Raw genomic sequence first — 22,417 nt, forward strand, 5'->3', positions numbered from 1 at the left:
CTTATTAATTATCTATTTTATACATATTCGTGTATATATGTCAACCCCAATCTTTTAAAAGACCCCATAATTCTTTCCAGTTATCATGTTGATTTCTGTTCCCTTTCCACTTGAAAGAACTCTCTGTACTCATTGCTTCCACTCCCTCACATTCTATTCTTTGCTAACCTGACTGTAATTGAACAATCATTAACCGAAATTATTTATACCAGGGTTATCAACATCTTATGTCTTCCCAAAGTCCATGGCAAATTTTCGGTTCTCACTTTTCTCAACATCTCAGAAGGATTCAACAAATCTGACTACTATCTCTTAATTTCACTTTCTAGGCTATGAGACCATATTTATATAGTTTTTTTTTTTTCTACCTTCTTGAAGGACACTCTTCCTCAATTTCCTTTGCTGGCTCCTTCTCTTTTTCAGACCTATAAGTATAGGAAACTCCTAGGGTTCGGTCCTCTAGGAACACACATCCTGAGGTGATTTTAACCATTCTTACGGCTTTAAATGCCATCTAAACACCAATTTCCCTCATAAAAGGACTTCAATTAATCTTGATAAGTAAATAATGGCAATAGTGCAACTATTTTGATAATCTTGCATGTATCTTGTATATATCTTACTGCGTAACCTTGGGAAAATTACTTAATGAGTTTATGCCTCAATTGGTAACATTACTAAATGTCTGGAGTTCTTATGAAAATTAAATGATAATGTACCGGAAGCACTTAGCATAGTGCCTGGGAAACAGAAAGCACTCAATAAATGTGAACACAAAAATAAATATTAGTTATATGGGGGATGGGCCATCATTTGGAAAAGCACAATTAAGTCAAGCAAATCCAAGTTCTTAAATTTTCATCCCAAGATCAGACGCACAAGGTTATCAAAATCACTTGGCATTTCAAGAACTTCTATTCATGAGCTTTCCCAGCACAGTATTTAAATGATTAATCATTTTATCTGGTCAAGGTGATGGTTTCATCGCTCTACCACACATGTCCAAAGGCAATCCATTCCTTCTATTTTACATAAGAATGGAGTCAACTGAATAGAAGCTTAGGGTAGGTGTTTATACATAGAGTTTGTCTATCCACACTGGGAATAATAAGAATATTTACTCCCTTTGGGGAATATGCTATAAGTAAAAGGCAAACTTATTCCTTCTAAATTCTTACAGTTTTATAGGGATACAAATACTTTTTGGGGAATATGCTATAAGTAAAAGGCAAACTTATTCCTTCTAAATTCTTACAGTTTTATAGGGATACAAATACTTTTTACATACAATGTCCCATTTTATCTTTAAATCAACCTTATGAGGTGTCAGGAAGAATATAATTTTTATTTTATAATTGAAAATACTGAGGTTAATGGACTCCCATGGTTTATAATTGGTAAATTCATTCCTGGAATGCAGTTCTTGATTGCTAGTCTACTGAACACTCCAGTATGAGTCCTCAATTACGCTGCCTTGGTAGAGTTTGTGATGAACTGGTTTTATTGTACGAAATAGAATGGGTTGTTTTTCACTTGTTAACACCAGTACGTCTATTTTATTGCCATTTAAAAGGTTTCCTTAATACCCCTTGACTGAGCAGCTGCACCTATCTGTGCTTTAGTCTACTGTATATAACTTTACAAACCATGAAACCTGGTACATTAGCACTTGAGAGTTTCCATAAGGCAAGACACACAAACACTCACCAGTTATAAAGCATAACCAACGAAGGAGAAAGGGCTATGGCAAAAGCAGAGCCTAAAGAAAAGAGATTTCTTTAAGAAGCAGGCTCGGAATCACTCAGAGCTGGGTCATCATCACCTTGCTGTGGCATTTGAAGCATAAATACTTTGTTTTCTCATCTGAAAATGAGGATCCTAATAACTAATTCACAGCATCATCATGAGGATTAAAGTGCCTTACACGTTATTCGCGCTTAATAAGTGTTTGTTCCCACTGCAGTCCCCTCAGTAACTACTGGCTCATTTTGGTTAAAGATGTCACCCTGCAGGAAGAGGGAAGGCCATCTCTAACCGGGCATTTTATTACAAAGTGCAGTAGAGAGTAATTAAAATCAAATGTGCACTCTTGTTTTGTTCTGTAATTGTTTAGAATGCATTCATCTTGTTTTTAAAAATTAATTGTAAATTTCAGTGCAGGAAAAACTGAATGAAAGGTATTAGAATATTTATAATCCTCAGCCCACTGAAATGTCATTTTAAAAGTAAATGCTTAATAAAAACTTGATTATGTTTAGTTTGAAGAAGAAATGACCTCTTAGACCGGTATTGCTTTGATTTCCTCAGCAAGATTTTTGCTGATAAATGAACATAATCTCATGTATCAGATGCAGAGACTCCTTTAAAAATCTACCTCTTTTATTCTTTCAAAACTGTCATCTTTTACTCATCCACATCAGGGTTTTTCTCCTTCAATTAGCCCCTAAATTATTAGAAAGGACAGAAGAAAAAGGACTAGGTGAGCTGTATTCATTTTCAGAATCTAGAAATCTGCTTAAGATGTATTTCCATAATTACAGCTTACACAGATATCCTGGAAGTAAAAGAGGCTGAGTGTTTCTACTATAAGTCATCAAGTTAGAAGAGAAAATGGCCAAAATACTTAAATGAGTATCTTTTTGTGAGGATCAAATTGATAAAAGAGTAAACAACCTTTATTAGCGAAAGAGAATTTCCACATTCACATCATAAATGGATCAATTAACTTTTTAAATTGTTTTAAAGTTCTAACTCTTAAACTGTAAAAGTTATAATTTTAAAAATTGTTTTACTCATAGCACTTATAAATTACTTTTTATTCTTAAAAGGCATTTTATATTTATTTCATAACAATCCAGTCACAGGGTGTTATCTTTAGTCCCGTTTAGTGAATGGCTAGAAACTGATCACAGATTTAAGTAATCTGTCCAGGATACACTTCAAGTAAGTGGAATGAATAGTTAGAACTTGAGCCTGGGTCTCCAAATACTAAATCCTTTCCACTAGTCACTTTACTTTAGACGTACAAGAACTTGATGTGAGTCCCACATTAGCTGCTTCTGGGCAGTCAACTTTGCGTAAGTCAACTAACTTCTCTGAAGCTCAGGTATCTTATTTTATTTTTCAATATTGTACAATTTTATTTGTCAATTATACCTCAATATAGGGATGGTGGGAGACCCCATATCATTGTGGTTCCGATCTTTTCTGGTAGCTTCCAGTCTTTTTCATAGATTCTGCAGACAATTGTGATTTGGGTGTGCTCATAAGAGAATGTGAGGCCAGGGTTTTTCTATTCCACCATCTTGCTAATGCAAAAAACAAAAAGGTCAGGTATCTTTTTTTTTTTTTTTGAATGGGGAACGTGACATCTAGTTTCCTTTCAAGGCTTTAGAAAGAGCAAAGGACATAATGAATATGAAAACACTTCACACCAGATTTTAATTTTCCTATTCCAGAAGTCAAACGTTTGACAGTAAAGTGATTATAGAGACTGATTGTCCAGCAAGATGGAAAGAGCAAGTCATCCTGTGAGCCTCATATCTAAATCTAGGTCTAAAGCCTTATTTCTTACTTCCCAGCTTTGCACCTTACCCAAGTTCCTTATTTATTTTCTGAGGCTCAGTTTCCTCACCTGCAAAATTGGCACACACAATAAACACTGCTCCATGATCCATCCCTGATTTACTCCTTTTTAAACTGAAACAGTTACTATCTGGGATTTATTGTATTCTGAATATTTGTTTAAAGAGAAATTTAATAGCTACTCAGCAAAGGCATACTTGCCTTCTTTAGTGTGACCAAATTTCATTTTTCAACTGCAAATTCCATCTTCACATTACAGAGGGGTCTATCAAATTGAATTAAAATAGAAATGATTTATATCCTTTTCAGTTAAAAACAAAACACAACAAAAACCTATCCTGAAATCCAAGCAAATGATAGAAAGATCAGAGAGAGAAAAGAAAAGATCTGTATGAAAATGGCACTTTTGCCCAGCTGTAAAAGCATAAGGAGAAACACAGAGGGGTTTTTTTTTGTTTTCTTTATTAACATCTTTATTGGAGTACAATTGCTTTACAATGGTGTGGTAGTTTCTGCTTTATAACAAAGTGAATCAGTTATACATATACACATGTTCCCATATCTCTTCCCTCCTGCGTCTCCCTCCCTCCCACCCTCCCTATCGCACCCCTCTAGGCGGTCACAAAGCACCGAGCTGATCTCCCTGTGCTATGCGGCTACTTCCCACTAGCTATCCACTTTACGCTTGGTAGTGTATATATGTCCAAGCCACTCTCTCACCTCGTCACAGCCTACCCTTCCCCCTCCCCATATCCTCAAGTCCATTCCCTAGTAGGTCTGTCTCTTTATTCCCGTCTTGCCCCTAGGTTCTTCATGACCTTTTTTTTTCTTAGATTCCATATATATGTGTTAGCATACGGTATTTGCTTTTCTCTTTCTGACTTCACTCTGTATGACAGACTCTAGGTCCATCCACCTCACTACAAATAACTCAATTTCGTTTCTTTTTATGGCTGAGTAATATTCCATTGTATATATGTGCCACATCTTCTTTATCCATTCATCTGTCGACAGACACTTAGGTTGCTTCCATGTCCTGGCTATCGTAAATAGAGCTGCAATGAACATTGTGGTACATGACTCTTTTTGAATTATGGTTTTCTCAGGGTATATGCCCAGTAGTGGGGTTGCTGAGTCATATGGTAGTTCTAGTTGTAGTTTTTTAAGGAACCTCCATACTGTTCTCCATAGTGGCTGTAGCAATTTACATTCCCACCAACAGTGCAAGAGGGTTCCCTCTTCTCCACACCCTCTCCAGCATTTATTGTTTCTAGATTTCTTGATGATGGCCATTCTGACTGGTGTGAGATGATATCTCATTGTAGTTTTGATTTGCATTTCTCTAATGATTAATGATGTTGAGCATTCTTTCATGTGTTTGTTGGCAGTCTGTATATCTTCTTTGGAGAAATGTCAATTTAGGTCTTCTGCCCTTTTTTGGATTGGGTTGTTTGTTTTCTTGTTATTGAGCTGCATGAGCTGCTTGTAAATTTTGGAGATGAATCCTTTGTCAGCTGCTTCATTTGCAAATATTTTCTCCCATTCTGAGGGCTGTCTTTTCATCTTCTTTATGGTTTCCTTTGCTGTGCAAAAGGTTTTAAGCTCATTAGGTCCCATTTGTTTATTTTTGTTTTTATTTCCATTTCTCTAGGAGGTGGGTGAAAAAGGATCTTGCTGTGATTTATGTCATAGAGTGTTCTGCCTATGTTTTCCTCTAAGAGTTTGATAGTGTCTGGCCTTACATTTAGGTCTTTAATCCATTTTGAGTTTATTTTTGTGTATGGTGTTAGGGAGTGTTCTAATTTCATACTTTTACATGTAGCGGTCCAGTTTTCCCAGGTGAAGGGCAGACTGCTGGGATCCTTTTCTCGTGCAAAGCAGTAGACCCGGGCCACCTAGGGAGGTGTGAGGCCTTAGACACCTTAGCCGCAGGAATGACTCAGGTGCAGTGCAAGACTCAGAGAAGCTTGCTAATGCTAATTAACTTCTCCTGAAGGCCCTGTTAAGAAAGCCAACCCTGGCCAAGTTTGAGCATCAAAACATCTATTTGCTTTTCTGGGTTTTGTATTATTTGATTCTCAAATTCCTTCTTGCTAAAGCAACACATGGCAAAATAAGAATTCTGTAGATACAGGGACAGCCAAGACTCATACCTTGCCATCACTCTGCTAAAATGCTTTTGTGAAATGCCAGGGGGACCTGGCATATCCCACCCATGAAATCTCCTGCTGAGACTCTGGCAGAAAACAGACTGCTTCACGCATCAGCAGCCCAGAGTTATTTTCTGCCACTTACCAGCAATGTGTGCTTGCGTGGATCACTTAGCCTTTTGGGGCTTCGATTTCCTTACCTATAAATCTAAGAGGATGGGTTGGATATTGAGTATATGCCAGACCCTTCCTGTCCCAATGTTCTCTGATACAACCTATGAACCAATAAGAAGGATTCCCAAACTAAAACAAATTCAGTGCTGCCTCCAATTTGGAATGCACTGACTGACGTGATGTTACTAGATTTAGCATATCTGTGGAGAGGGGAAAAAAAAAACAAAACAGTTTACTGGCAGCCTGGGTGAGTCAAAAGGCCAAGCTATTTTTGGGAAAGACCACTAAAGTGGCTCAGGCATTTACATGCATTTTCTCAGCAATAGGACAAAGGCATTCTGCCCAAATTCCAGGGAAAGACCTACCAACACCTTTGCTACTGTCCAGTAGTTAAATAAATGTACTTAGCTGAATAAGGACAACACACTCTGAATGCTGGTTTTGTAACTGGTCATGCTTTGCAGTCTGCAAGTTGGTAAGGTTGTCAAGTGACCTAGTCATCAGGTGAGACTCATAGCTTCAGCAGGGAGTAAAGAAGCATTTTGGGACTCTCTTTTTCCTCTTGCCTATATTGAATTGAATTAAGAAGTTGTCACCTTATGAAGATTCCCATGGCCAGGGCTAAGAGATACAATGACCGTCGAGTCTGGAAGACAGCTTCGCAAGCAAAAGTCCAACAAGTAGCCTTTCTAGTACGTGTAGATAATTATGATAAAGAATATGTTTTCCTTTCATCACCAACATTACTGTCATATCAAAACTTTTAAAATTTTAGGTAGTGCAGCTTTGCTAAAGAGAGCTAACTCTGGGATATAACGTATAATGTGCCGACTCAAGCTCACACTGCTGGATGGTATATTTGAAAGCTGCTAAGAGAATCAATTCTAAAAGTTCTCTTCACAGAGAAAAAATTTTTGTGTGTGTCTATACGAGCTGATGTATGTTGAAACTTCTGGTGGTAATCATTTTGCAGTACAAGCAGGTCAAGTCATTATGCTGTATACCTTCAGCTTATACAGTGCTGTCTGTCAGTGACATCTCAGTAAAACGGAAGGGAAAAAAAAGTTACAAGGAAAAATGTAATTAATTAATTAATTTTAGAACAAAGAGAGAGTGCTCACTCCCAAAGCTGGCATGTTAATGAGGCAGCAAAATGTGACACCTGGAAGCAAGAACTTGAAAACCAAAGAGCTGAGACGTGAATCCCAGCTCTGCCTCCTTCACCCAGTCTGCCACCTTGGGCAACTGTACCCTCTGAGAGACTCAGTTTCCCTGTCTGTATAATGGCGATAATAACTACACCTAATGTGAATACACATATCCATGTGATGCACTCAGCAAAGAGGCTGACACAAAAAAGCACGAAGTTAACACTATCAGTTATTAAGCTATTACTAAACTTTGAATTATGCTTTGTATAATTGTATACTTTGTATCTTTTGTATTAGGTCACTTGACAACTTTACCCAAAAGCACAGAAATTCACCCATTTTTATCCTTCCTCTATTTTGCCTCTTAGGATACAGTTTTGTAAACTGACATTCATTTTGCCACTTTACGGGTAAAAAGTTAACCAGATTTCCCCTCAACTCTACTAAATATGAACCTCTGAAGACATAGGGGCTGCGTCAAGCCATCTTCCAACCACAAGGGGACCAAAAAATGGAGGTAACATTGAGAAAACAGATGGAAGAAATGTAGAAAGAGGCTGTTATAACATCGTTTATACTGTAGTATCATTTAGATTCTTGATCAAGGTCGCCCTGAAACCTTATTCTTGAAATATTCAGTTGTACAAGCTAAGAAATTCTCTACTTTGGTTGAGCCAGCTTGAGATACACCTTATGCCACTTGCAAAAAAACAATTCCTAACTATTAGACACTTGTTAAAAATGTAATTCCCTTGACCTGGTGAATGAATCTTCAATAGAAGAGCTGAGATATTCTGAATCTTTAACCTGGGCCCCAAGTGATTCTCCTGAAAAACCAGTGTTAGGGACTGAACTGTGTATCCCCCAAATTCATATGTTAAAATCCTCACTCCCAGTGCCTCAGAATGTGGCTGTATGTGGAGATAGGGTCTTTAAAGAGGTATTTAAGGTTAAATGAGGTCATTAGGGTGGGCCCTAATTCAATACGACTGGTGTCCTTTTGAAAAGAGGAGATTAGGGCACAGATACACAGCAGGAAGACCGCGTGAAGACACAAGAAAATGATGGCCACCTACTAACCAAAGAGAAAGGCCTCAGAAGAAATCACCTCTGAGACACTTTGATCCGGGACTGGACAAAATCCCCATCCTGTGCTAACACGTGTTTTGTAACCTTCCGGGCGAGCAATGCTGCAGCATTTGTTTGAATCTCCCTGCAAAGAGAATCCACAAAGTTCCAGCATTACCCAGCTCATCTTGGAGCTGCTCTCTGTGAGAAAATCTTTATGCTGAAATTTATGTTATCAAAACAATTAAGGCTCATAATGATAACACTGGGACACGCTAAGATTCTAAAGCAGTTTCAGAATAACCAAAGAAAGCATATTACTCACTGAAAGTTTAATGCTGTTTCCTATTGACAGTATAATGTTTGATATGAATATTCTAGCTTTTAATTTAGGATATATGACAAATATTATTTGATTGTAACTAGCACTCTCAATTTACTGATCATTCTGGATAAAACATAGTTTATCATAGTTTCTAAAATAAAAATATTATGTGTGAAGTTTTCTTCCCCAAGGGATTTTGAACTTCTGAAGTGCAATCAACAAATGATGATAAAATCTCAATAGGTTTGGCTGCATAGTTTCTTTTGAGGTCAGATCCTTCAGCTTCAGAGGAAAAGCTTGTTCTCTACAGATTTCTACCGACACATCACAGGCTGCCTATTCCTATAAACCTACAGGCAACACTCCTGTCAGGAAGTAATATTTTCACTGTTTTATTTAAAATAGTCGTACCAACTGTTTTACTGAAACAATGATTATTTTGGACAGGTACTGTCCCCCAGAGTCATTTAATCTGATTCAATTACCTGTGTAATTGACCTCCAAAGCTTTCCCATTTTAGAGAGGACATTTCTCATTTTAAAACAGACACTGACAGTCAGGTTAAAGTTTAATAAAGGTCCTTTTACTTGAGCTGACTCTACTAAAACTCATATTAACAGTAATAACAATAGTAATAATAATAACTAACATTTATTAACTGCTTACTGTGACGTTACAGAGGGCTTTAAATGTATTGCCTTATTTAATACAATTATCCAATGATAGAGGTTATATGTAGTCTGCATTTTACAGATGAATCTCAGAGAAGTTTAATAATTCAAAATCACACACTTCAGTAAGTAGCAGAACCAAGCTTCGTACCAAGTTTGATTTGGCTTTAAGGTCCTGCTCTCATTTACTGTGTGCATTCCACAAAGAGAATACATAGTCTGAGGAAAGAAAAATTTATCCTCTTGGCAACATCTGTAAAACATCTGTAAAACAGGGATATTAACACCTGCCTCGAGACTGTTGTAAAGATGAAATATAAATGTAATTTATCTCAGTATCTGGCCATAGTTCTTGGCAGACATTTCTTAAGTGCTTTATAAATGTCAATTTCCTCTTTTTCAGCAACTTTTTGCCATATATTTTCAGGACACTGATCTGGGTCACACGGGAAAACCTACAAGTAGAAGGTACAGTTACTCCTGAGTTACTAGAGTTTATATCTAAGTATAAAGGCAAAAGACTGTGATATGAAAAAGTTACAAAATAATCTACTTTAATGAGTGCTTAGAGCAGGGGTTTTGTAGCCAGACTCTACTGGATTTGCATTCTGTCTCCACCATTTCTCACAGTTCTGACATCTCACAGGCTGAGAAGTCCAAGATCTTGGTGCTGGAAGATTCAGTGTCACTTTCTCACAGATAGCATCTTCTCACTGTGTTCTCACATGGTGGAAGGGGCAAGGGAGCTTTCTTGGGCCTTTTTTATAAGGCACTAATCCTTTATGAAAGGCTCTACCCTCATGACCCATTCACTTCCCAAAGGCCTTATATCTTAATACCATCACGTTGGGGATTACAATTTCAATACATGAATTTGGGGAAGACATAAATATTCAATCTATAGCACATGGGACTGCCTAACCATCATTAAGAAAATGAAAATTGCTGATGCCGACATTGGTTCAAGATGGCGGAGTAGAAGGATGTGCGCTCACTTCCTCTTGTGAGAGCACCGGAATCACAAGTAACTGCTGAACAATCATCAACAGGAAGACACTGGACCTCACCAAAAAAGATACCCCACGTCCAAAGACAAAGCAGAAGCCACAATGAGACGATAGGAGGGGCGCAATCACAATAAAATCAAATCCCATAACTGCTGGGTGGGTGACTCACAAACTGGAGAACACTTATACCACAGAAGTCCACCCACTGGAGTGAAGGTAATGAGCCCCACGTCAGGCTTCCCAACCTGGGGGTCTGGCAATGGGAGAAGGAACTCCTAGAGAATCAGACTTTGAAAGCTAGTGGGATTTGACTGCAGGACATTGACAGGACTGGGGGAAACAGAGACTCCACTCTGGAGGGCACACACAAAGTAGTGTGCGCATCAGGACCCAGGGGGAGGAGCAGTGACCCCAGGGGAGACTGAACCAGACCTACTGATAGTGTTGAAGGGTCTCCTGCAGAGGCAGGGGGTGGCTGTGGCTCACCGTGAGGACAAGGACACTGGCAGCAGAAGTTCTGGGAAGTACTCCTTGGTGTGAGCCCTCCCAGAGTCCGACATTAGCCCCACCAAAGAGCCGGGTAGGCTCCAGTGTTGGGTTACCTCAGACCAAACAACCAACAGGGAGGGAACGCAGCCCCACCCATCAGCAGACAAGTGAATTAAAGTTTTACTGAGCTCCACCCACCAGAGCAACACCCAGCTATACCCACCACCAGTCCCTCCCATCAGGAAACTTGCACAAGCTTCTTAGATAGCCTCATCTACCAGAGGGCAGACAACAGAAGCAAGAAGAACTACAATCCCGCAGTCTGTGGAACAAAAACCACATTCACAGAAGGACAGACAAGATGAAAATGCAGAGGGCTATGTACCAGATGAAGGAGCAAGATAAAACCCCAGGAAAACAACTGTATGAAGTAGAGATAGGCAACCTTCCAGAAAAAGAATTCAGAATAATGAGAGTGAAGATGATCCAGGACCTCGGAAAAAGAATGGAGGCAAGGATCAAGAAGATGGAAGAAACGTTTAACAAAGACCTAGGAGAATTAAAGAACAAACACCTAGAAGAAATAAAGAACAAACAAACACAGATGAACAATACAATAACTGAAATGAAAAATACACTAGAAGGAATCAATAGCAGAATAACTGAGGCAGAAGAACGGATAAGAGACCTGGAAGACAGAATGGTGGAATTCACTGCTGCGGAACAGAATAAAGAAAAAATAATAAAAAGAAATGAAGGCAGCCTAAGAGATCTCTGGGACAACATTAAACTCAATAACATTCGCATTATAGGGGTCCCAGAAGGAGAAGAGAGAGAGAAAGTACCCAAGGAAATATTTGAAGAGATTATAGACAAAAACGTCCCTAACATGGGAAAGGAGCCACCCAAGTACAGGAAGTGCAGAGAGTCCCAGGCAGGATAAACCCGAGGAGAAACACACCGAGACACACAGTAATCAAATAGACAAAAATTAAAGACAAAGAAAAATTATTGAAAGCAACAAGGGAAAAATGACAAATAATATATAAGGGAACTCACATAAGGTTAACAGCTGATTTCTCAGCAGAAACTCTACAAGCCAGAAGGGAGTGGCATGATATATTTAAAGTGATGAAAGGGAAGATCCTACAACCAAGATTACTCTACCTGGCAAGGATCTCATTTAGATTCGATGGAGAAATCAAAAGCTTTACAGACAAGCAAAAGCTAAAAGAATTCAGCACCACCAAACCAGCTCTACAACAAATGCTAAAGGAACGTCTCTAAATGGGAAACACAAGAGAAGAAAAGGACCTACAAAAACAAACCCAAAACGATTAAGAAAATGGTAATAGGAGCATACATATCGATAATTACCTTAAAAGTGAATGGATTAAATGCTCCAACCAAAAGACACAGGCTCTCTGAATGGATACAAAAACAAGACCCATATATATGCTGTCTACAAGAGACCCATTTCAGACCTAGGGACACATACAGACTGAAAGTGAGGGGATGGAAGAAGATATTCCAGGCAAATGGAAATCAAAAGAAAGCTGGAGTAGCAATCCTCCTATCAGACAAAATAGACTTTGAAATAAAGACAATTACAAGAGACAAAGAAGGACATGAAATAATGATCAAGGGATCAATCCAAGAAGAAGATTTAACAATTATAAATACATATGCAACCAACATAGGAGCACCTCAATACATAAGGCAGCTGCTAACAGCTATAAAACAGGAAATCGACAGTAACACAATAATAGTGGGGGACTTTAACACCTCACTTACACCAATGGACAGATCATCCAGACAGAAAATTAATAAGGAAACACAAGCTTTAAATGACACAATAGACCAGATAGATTTAATTGATATTTATAGGACATTCCATCCAAAAAACAGCAGATTACACTTTCTTCTCAAGTGCCCACAGAACATTCTCCAGGATAGATCACATCTTGGGTCACAAATCAAGCCTCAGTAAATTTAAGGAAATTGAAATCATATCAAGCATCTTTTCTGACCACAACGCTATGAAATTAGAAATCAATTACAGGGGAAAAAATGTAAAAAACACAAACACATGGAGGCTAAACAGTACATTACTAAATAACCAAGAGATCACTAAAGAAATCAAAGAGGAAATCAAAAAATACCTAGAGACAAATGACAACGAAAACACGATGGTCCAAAACCTATGGGATGACACAAAAGCAGTTCTAAGAGGGAAGTTTATGGCAATACAAGCCTACCTCAAGAAACAAGAGAACTCTCAAATAAACAATCTAACCTTACCAACAAACAAAATGCAAAGTTAGTAGAAGGAAAGGAATCATAAAGAGCAGAGCAGAAATAAATGAAATAGAAACAAAGAAAACAATAGCAAAGATCAATAAAACTAAAAGCTGGTTCTTTGAGAAGATAAACAAAATTGATAAACCATTAGCCAGACTCATCAAGAAAAAAAGGGAGAAGACTCACATCAATAGAATTAGAAATGAAAAAGGAGATATAACAGCTGATACTGCAGAAATACAAAAGATCATGAGAGATTACTACAAGCAACTATATGCCAATAAAACGGACAACCTGGAAGAAATGGACAAATTCTTAGAAAAGCACAACCCTCTGAGACTGAACCAGGAAGAAATAGAAAATATAAACAGACCAATCACAAGCACTGAAATTGAGACTGTGATTAAAAGTCTTCCAACAAACCAAAGTCCAGGACCAGATGGCTTCACAGGCGAATTCTATCAAACATTTAGAGACGAGCTAACACCTATCCTTCTCAAACTCTTCCAAAATATAACAGAGGGAGGAACACTCCCAAACTCATTCTACGAGGCCAACATCACCCTGATACCAAAACCAGACAAAGATGTCACAAAGAAAGAAAACTACAGGCCAATATCACTGATGAATATAGGTGCAAAAATCCTCAACAAAATACTAGCAAACAGAATCCAACAGCACATTAAAAGGATCATACACCATAATCAAGAGGTATTTATCCCAGGGATGCAAGGATTCTTCAATATATGCAAATCAATCAATGTGATACACCATATTAACAAATTGAAGAATAAAAACCATATAGTCATCTCAATAGATACAGAAAAAGCTTTTGACAAAATTCAACACCCATTTATGATAAAAACTCTCCAGAAAGTGGGCATAGAGGGAACCTACCTCAACATAATAAAGGCCATATATGACAAACCCACAGCAAACATCATTGTCAATGGTGAAAAACTGAAACCATTTCGTCTAAGATCAGGAACAACATAAGGATGTCCACTCTCGCCACTGTTATTCAACATAGTTTTGGAAGTCCTAGCCACGGCAATCAGAGAAGAAAAAGAAAAGGAATACAAATTGGAAAAGAAGATGTAAAACTGTCACTGTTTGCAGATGACATGAAACTATACACAGAGAATCCTAAAGATGCCACCAGAAAACTACTAGAGCTAAGCAATCAATTTGGTAATGTTGCAGGATACAAAATTAATGCACAGAAATCTCTTGCATTCCTATACACTAATGATGAAACATCTGAAAGAGAAATTAAGAAAACACTCCCATTTACCATTGCAAGAAAAAGAATAAAATACCTAGGTATAAACCTACCTAGGGAGACAACAGACCTGTATGCAGAAAACTATAAGACACTGATGAAAGAAATTAAACATGAAACAAACAGATGGAGAGATATACCATACTGTTGGATTGGAAGAATCAACAGACTGAAAATGACTATACTACCCAAAGCAATCTACAGATTCACTGCAATCCCTATCAAATTACCAATGGCATTTTTTACAGAACTAGAAGAAAAAATCTTAAAATTTGTATGGAAACACAAAAGAGCCCGAATAGCCAAAGCAGTCTTGAGAGGAAAAAACGGAGTTGGAGGAATCAGACTCCCTGACTTCAGACAATTTACAAAGCTACAGTAATGAAGACAATATGGTACTGGCACAAAAACAGAAATATAGATCAATGGCACAGGATAGAAAGCCCATAGATAAACCCACACACCTATGGTCAACTAATCTATGACAAAGGAGGCAAGGATATACAATGGAGAAAAGACAGCCTCTTCAATAAGTGGTGCTGGGAAAACTGGACAGCTTCATATGAAAGAATGAAATTAGAACACTCCCTAACACCATACAAAAAAATAAACTCAAAATGGATTAGAGACCTAAATGTAAGACTGGACACTCTAAAACTCTTAGAAGAAAACATAGGAAGAACACTCTTTGACATAAATCACAGCAAGATCTTTTTTGATCCACTTCATAGAGTAATGGAAATAAAAACAAAAATAAACACATGGGACGTAATGAAACTTAAAACCTTTTGCAAAGCAAAGGAAATTACAAACAAGACGAAAAGACAACCCTCAGAATGGGAGAAAATATTTGCAAATGAATCAGCGGACAAAGGATTAATCCCCCAAATATATAAACAGCTCATGCAGCTCAATATTAAAAAAACATACAACCCAATCCAAAAATGGGCAGAAGACCTAAATAGACATTTCTCCAAAGAAGACATACAGGTGGCCAAGAAGCACATGAAAAGCCCCCAACATCACTAATTATTAGAGAAATGCAAATCAAAACTACAATGAGGTATCACCTCACACCAGTCAGAATGGTCATCATCAGAAAATCTACAAGCAACAAAAGCTGGAGAGGGTGTGGAGAAAAGGAAACCCTCTTGCGCTGTTGGTGGGAATGTAAATTGATACACCCACTATGCAGAACAGTATGGAGGTTCCTTAAGAAACTAAAAACAGAATTACCATATGACCCAGCAATCCCACTACTGGGCATATACTCAGAGAAAAATCATAATTCAAAAAGACACATGCACCCCAATGCTCATTGCAGCACTATTTACAATAGCCAGGTCATGGAAGCAACCTAAATGCCCATCGACAGACAAATGGATAAAGAAGTTGTGGTACATATATACAACGGAATATTACTCAGCCATAAAAAGCAACAAAATTGGGTCATTTGTAGAGACATGGATGGATCTAGAGACTGTCACACCAAGTGAAGTAAGCCAGAAAGAGAAATACAAATATCGTATATTAACGCATATATGTGGAACCTATTAAAATGGTACAGATGAACCAGTTTGCAGGGCAGAAATAGACACAGATGTAGAGAACAAACGTATGGACACCAAGGGGGGAAAGTGGCAGGGGTGGTGGTGGTGGGATGAATTGGGAGATTGGCATTGACATGTATACACTAATATGTATAAAATGGATAACTAATAAGAACCTGCTGTATAAAAAAATAAATAAAATTCTAAAATTCACACACACACACAAAAGTACTGATGCCATCAAGCTGTGACAAGAATTTGAAGCAACTGGAACTCTCATACATTTCTGGTGGAAATGTAGCATCATACAGCCACTTTGGATGACAGTTTAGTGGTGTCTTGAAATTAAAATACACTTATCATATGAGCCAACAACTGCACTTCTAGGTATTTACCTATGAGAAATAAAAACATCTGGCCACACTATGACTTTTACATGAACTTTCACAGCAGTATTTTTTAATAAAAATCCCCAAACTAGAAACAAACCAAATATCCAATAGCTAGTGAGAAGATGAATATTGTGGTACATCCATACTATGGAACGCAACTCAGCCATAAACAGGAGCAAACTACTGATGTACAAAACAACAATGATGAATCTCAAACCATTATGCTGAAAGAAAGAAACCAAACATGGAAGAGTATCTACTTTATAACTTCTTATATATGAAGGTCTGCATAGATCAAATCTATTCTTTACAGAGTAGACAGAAAAGAGAGAAATGTTTGCCTGGGGCCAGAATGGGGAGATCGACTGAGATCAAGGACAATGAAGCTTTCTTGGGTGATATATATGTTCTATATATCTAGGTATATGTTCTATATCTTGATTCTGATGATGGTTACACGAGCACAGGCATTTATCAAAACTCATTCAACTGTACACTAAAATGTATACATTCTATTGTATGTAAATTATACCTCAATAAAGCTGATTCAAATAAAAACAACAGCCTGGGAACAAATAAAAATGCAAATGGTTATCTTGGAAGATATGAAAGTTTTTAGGAAAAAAAATGTTTTTTTTATCCAGTGTTTGACAGACTGCCACGTGTTAGATATATGTATTCAACTTGTTCTGTGACTCCTCAGATAATAAATAAGAATGATTTTTGGAGAATATAAATAAAATGTCCTGAAAACTGGAAGTTTTTTAGTTTGATATTTGAAAACTTTCCAAATTTTCTGATTTGATAAGATGCTGAAGTCCTCTAACGTTTGGAAAATTTTGACATCATATTGATTTAGTACAATGAAACTTATTAACAAAATCCTTTGCTAAAATTGATGTTTTGTAATTTCCCTTGAAATATCTGCATTATGAAACCAGAACTTATAATTCTATTCAAATATGCATTAGAATGGAAAAAGCAATGAACTGGGTTCTATCCTTGCCTCTGTGAAACCTAGATATATAAACCTAGAATGAGTTGCCTCCATACAACTCCATTTTGTAGTGTGTAAAATCAAAGTCTGTGTTACATTTTTTGGATCTCTCCACTAATTAAATCCCTCTATTAACTGCCCTAACTAAAGACTATGATTTTATGTTTGGCTCTAGAAGGATCTGTGTAACCATAAGAGGGCAGTATTCCATTTAAACAATTTCTTACACAATTTCCTGTAAGTGCTCAGTACACTAAAATTACAGGACTTTGAGATTGGCATAATATTTGCTAGTATTAATCCCCTTAGGATTATGTTAAGAAAAGTAATTTGTCTTTTTTAAGTATGAATACATAAATTTATCACAGCTAGAGGCAAAAGGGAGTCATCTTACTCTTTCTCTGGCTATCAGGCTTGCATTTACTTAAATTGAGGAGATCATGCTTCTATCTCATCAGGACTGTAGTATATTAAAACACACTTGTCAACCCAATTAAGGGGGGACATTCTAGGGCTAGGATGTAGATTTATAAAGAGATATTTTTCTATGGATTCTGGGTAAACTGCAATGTACATGGTTGCAACTAATTCAAAATCAGTGTCAATGTCCCACGTCAAAATCACATTTCAGTAACAGGAGGAAACGTGAGAAAATAAAAGGGTAAAAAGTCATTTTTGGATGAGAATTTACTTGGGTCTTACTTGATGCTCAACACATTTTTAAAGGAGTGGAAGGCTTAGAAACTACTGTTAAGGCATTTACACCATTTAAAGAAACTGAATATGTATTCCTTAAACAATGAAAGATAATTTATGAAAAATAGAGTCTATCACCATGAAAGGTATTCTAATTTTCTGTATCAGTGTCCCAATTGTTAGCAATTTTATCTGCTTTATAAGCCCATTATCTTACAAGGACAGAAGGCCATGGAAGCTTGCACAGCTCAAGGTTGCAATAACAAATTCATGGTTTATGGACCTAAATCCCCTCTTCCCTCTCTTCTGTCCTTTACACTGGTTTATTATCTCCTGGTTACTCATCTCAACCTAAGAATGTCCCTTTTCTGTCTCCTTGACGTTCAGTTCATCCTTCCTCTACATAATGTTAAAGTATCTTCTCACTGTCTTAGAAAACCACCTCCATCTTCTATAGTTAGAGGAAAAGAATGTTTAATAGTTTAGAAAGGAAAGGTCCAAGCACAGGGAAATCAAGGAACATTTACCAGTTCCAGGCTATGCCCATTCCCAAAGGATAATCTGTCATCCTCTTGGCTTACTAGGGATATTTGAAGAATCCATCTGACTTGCTTAAAATCACTGTTTTCATTACACGCATTATTGTGCATGGCTTCTCACAATAATGGAGTGAATATAAGCAAATGATCAACACAATGAATCATATGAGAATCATCTTTTCTTTGAAAAGAACATTTATACCTGAAATAGAGAGCCTTGCTTGGTCAAAATTATCCATAGGATGACACAGCAGAACTTACAAGTTGAGGGAATTTAGAGATGCTATATAAGTTCGCGCCTTGCTACAAGACCAGACGGAAGCCATGCCTAAAAATGAAAAAAAAAGTCATTTGATCACAAATGTTACTCTAATTTTACTCTGACTCTATTTTGATATTTAAAATTTATTCTGATGTAGTGTTAGGATGTTAATAAAATGTAAATTGCTTTTATCCTGACCTTCTGTTTTATTGTTTCTCCTCAGCTTTTATTACAGAATTGTTATTGCTATGGAAATGTTAACTTCCTGTTTGTATTTCTGGAACCCTGAAGGGCATGGAAGTTGGCCAGTTTAAGCTTTATTAGGTAGCTACTGAGAGATAAATGTCTGCAGCATTTTTGTTTTGTTTTGCTGCAGTTCACTAAATGAAAATCTGTCCATTAAAAGTAAACTGTGCGGTCAGTGCTACAGCAATGCCTCCCTTTTCTACCAGTAACACACTATAAACCTTAAGCTCATTTAGGTTAATTATGAAGATCCACTATTGCTGCATCTAAGCCCATATGAACTTGAAACTAACCAGTCTCAAAATTTGTATGCCTCTCTGGATAGCAGATGAGAGCCCTGGGTAAGGTTGGATAACCTTTCCAGATGTGTTTCATCACGGCTGCTACCCATTGGAGGGAAATCACAGTGGACAGTTGAGACCTTGGCTTTCCAGGTTCATAAACCTGGTTTTGTGAGTTTACCTAAGTTTTAGCTCTGATGCTTCCTTATAAACAGGAACATAACTTTACTGATTACTAAGGGAGATACCGAGAACAGTGGGAATGAACAACTCTAGTGATCAGAATGCTTGTGCCCCATAGCCCTTCATTCACAGTCTTTACTAGGAAAAAGGCAATTAGAAAACTGACTTAGTGATAGAAAGTTGCTTGATGAGAGAGCAGTAAAGGGAACTGAACGTCCTTAAAGGAATTCTCATCTTAATTAAAGGAAGATACACCTCTCGGCAGTGATCAGAACATGGTACTTTGGTCTGCTTTTCTCGATGATGACAGAGTAGTTATTAGCGGAAATCTGTATTCTCTTTTTTCTTCTTTCTGTAGAGCTTGCATTTGTCTTAACAAACTTCCCCTTTATTTAACCAAGTAGGTCATTTTATGTATATTGCACTAACAAAATAGACAGTCTTTGCTCCATGGAGCTTTAATTTTAGTGGTGAAAAACAGACAATTAAATGTGCTATATAATATTTTATGTGGTTAAAAAACAATATTGAAAATAAAAATAAAGAAGAGTAAGGAGGCAGACAGCAATGAAGGAATTGCTGTTTTAGATGGCATGATCCAGAAAGACCTCTCTAAAAAAATGACGTTGGAGCAAAATGACATTGAATTAAGTGAAAGGCAGGTCATAGATGTATCTAGGGAAAGAAGGCTCCAGGTACTGAAACAGGTGTACTTACTATGGTGACATCACCATAGCCCAACACTTTCTATATTGGGAAAACCAAATTAAAGTTACTACCGATGGTATCCTTGAAAGAGGAAAAGAGTCCCAAAAGGACACTGTGTGATTGAGGACTTTGGTTTGGTGATGGATAAGGAAACCGATTATTGACAGCCCTCATCTACCTAGGGTACATTTTCCTAGTACCATTTGGAATTACTTATTGTCACTCAGGGTCCCATCAGAATATTAGGCTAAATTTAGGAAGGTTTGATAAGGCATTATTTACACTGCTGTGCAGTACCCTGAGAACTTGACCCTCATAGGCCCTCGAAAATGAGGAGATGGCATGATTAATGAAACTCAGAAGAAGAGAATGATAGCTTGAGACAAGCTATCATCTTTGGTAGAGAAACCCAACCATTCCCAGGTGACCCTGCAAAGAGGGATGTAGTCCATGAAGATCAGCATCCCCAGGATGGGGGTGGGGTTTGGGGGAAGGAATGAAAAGATAGCAGGCACACCTTCTTTCCCTTTCTGATTGCCAGTCTGAGATCCTACAGAGATTAAAATGTGGTGTTCCAGTCCTACACACTCAACCTAACACTTACGCAACTGTCCCTTCCCCGATGAAGGCTCAACATGCCTAAGGTTGATCTTATATCAAGTTGTTTCTGATAACAGTGGAAATGTAAAGAGCAGTAGACAGAGATAGTGCTAAACATGGCTTAATCTTTGGCCACAACAAAGTCAGACTCCATGCAAATCTCAAAGAAAAATCAAGGACTATAAAGAGAAGGAGTTTTGGGTCTAATACTTGAGTGCAAGTCATACCTGTGACAAGTACTATCTTTGTGATCATTGATCAAGTTGCTTAATCTCTTTGCACTCCACTTTCTTTATCTATAAAATGAGCATCATTATAGTTCTTACACATAACATTATTGGGAGGATAAAGAAATATATGATGGATGCAATGGAAAGGGCACTGTAACCCTCAAAGATGCATAATGCTTTCTCCCACAGATGGAAGAGCAAAAAGAAGTACTTAGTCATACCTGCTTTAGAAGGAAAAAGGAAAAGGCATGAACACATAATAAGAGTCCACTATGCCCCAGACACTGCTTAACACATATTATTTAATTCTTTGAACACCACCTATAAGATGTTAATATTATCATTTTACAGGTAAGAAAACTGGGGTTCAGAGAGACCAAACAATTTACTCAAGATCACACAACTTGTAAGCGGCAGGGCCAAGATTCCTAATGAAGCAACGTGAATCTCAAGACGATGTTTTTATTCCTGACGTCGTCAATTCTGATTAAGCTACTCCAAGAACACAGAAAAACTGTATGTTTCATTTCAAACCACTCCTGGGCATAAAGAAGAAGCTCATCAACAGCTACCTTAGAGTCCTTCCTCTCCCTCTCTCTGTGAGATGCCCAGAAGAACACTCTGCTAGGTAGTGGCCAGAACTGGGGCATCTCTGCTGAGCCCAAGGTGCTGACTGTTAGATTCAATATGAAAGGGTGTTCTTCCTTGACTTTCAAAGTGCTGAACTGCCAACACTCCTTCTCATGTGGGAGCAGGCAGAACTGCAACAGGGACCTCTGCCTTCCCACCTTGGTGGGACCAGGCGTCCACATCACAGAGCTCAGGTCCGCTGCCAGGAACCCAGTGAGGATCACCACCATGCTTGACCAAATGCCATTCGTTTCCAGAAAGGGAGGAAAGTAAATAGCCTTTTGATTTGTTGCTTCTCAGCTTCTTCTGAAACCTACCCTAAAGGCTATAGTTCAGGTGGGTCTAATACAGCCAGGTAAATCAGGCTGGGAAACATTCAATTTTATTTTGGTCTAGTGGGATGGTGGAGGCTAGGCAGAGTGTGAGTTCATGTGAGTGGAGTGAACAGGGCATGGGTTCCATTAAAGAGGGCCATTTTGTTGGGTGCAGTCATGACATGTTGGTTCAGGGAACTCAGCGCAGAAGCATCGATAATGGTGCCACAGCCAGGCAGGAATCACACCTTCAGGCATGCCCAGAACCAGTATCAACCAGGTTACATCCACTGTTCCCAACCAATCTTTGGTTCTTGGGTAGGGATAACTATTCTTTGCCCTTCTGTCTTTGTATGAAGAGTTTTGACCAGCCCAACTTCATGGTTTTTTCTCTCCAGCAGGGCTGTGAAACTTTTCTGATTGTTTTTCTCAGTTTTGGAAGGGTAGCAGCCTCAGCATAATTGTGAACTCCATGAAGGCAAGGACTCTGTCTCCTCCTTCACCATGATATTCACCCTGAATAGCATCTAGATGTGATAGTAAACTTTTGTTAAATGAGTAAATGAATTACCCCCATGACCTCACC

At 37.9% G+C, this 22,417-nt stretch overlaps 1 protein-coding gene across 3 annotated transcripts in view; it reads right to left on the reverse strand.

Annotated features, from left to right (window-relative positions):
- The window catches only part of COLEC10 (collectin subfamily member 10), a 166,265-nt gene that overhangs the window by 90,295 nt on the left and 53,553 nt on the right, over window positions 1-22,417 (reverse strand). For 2 of the 3 annotated variants that reach the window (XM_029222914.1, XM_029222912.1), the window contains exon 1: window positions 18,580-18,680. The exons of the other annotated variant lie outside the window; for it this stretch is intronic. In XM_029222914.1, coding sequence (XP_029078747.1) covers window positions 18,580-18,616 — 37 coding nt within the window. In that variant the 5' untranslated portion in view covers window positions 18,617-18,680. Of the gene's footprint in view, window positions 1-18,579; window positions 18,681-22,417 lie in introns of those variants that run through there. 3 annotated transcript variants of the gene reach the window in all.

This window comes from Monodon monoceros, unplaced genomic scaffold (genome assembly GCF_005190385.1).
Source record: "Monodon monoceros isolate NGI ecotype Baffin Bay Population unplaced genomic scaffold, NGI_Narwhal_1 Super_Scaffold_14, whole genome shotgun sequence".
In the NCBI taxonomy this organism is placed as follows: Eukaryota; Metazoa; Chordata; class Mammalia; order Artiodactyla; family Monodontidae; genus Monodon; species Monodon monoceros.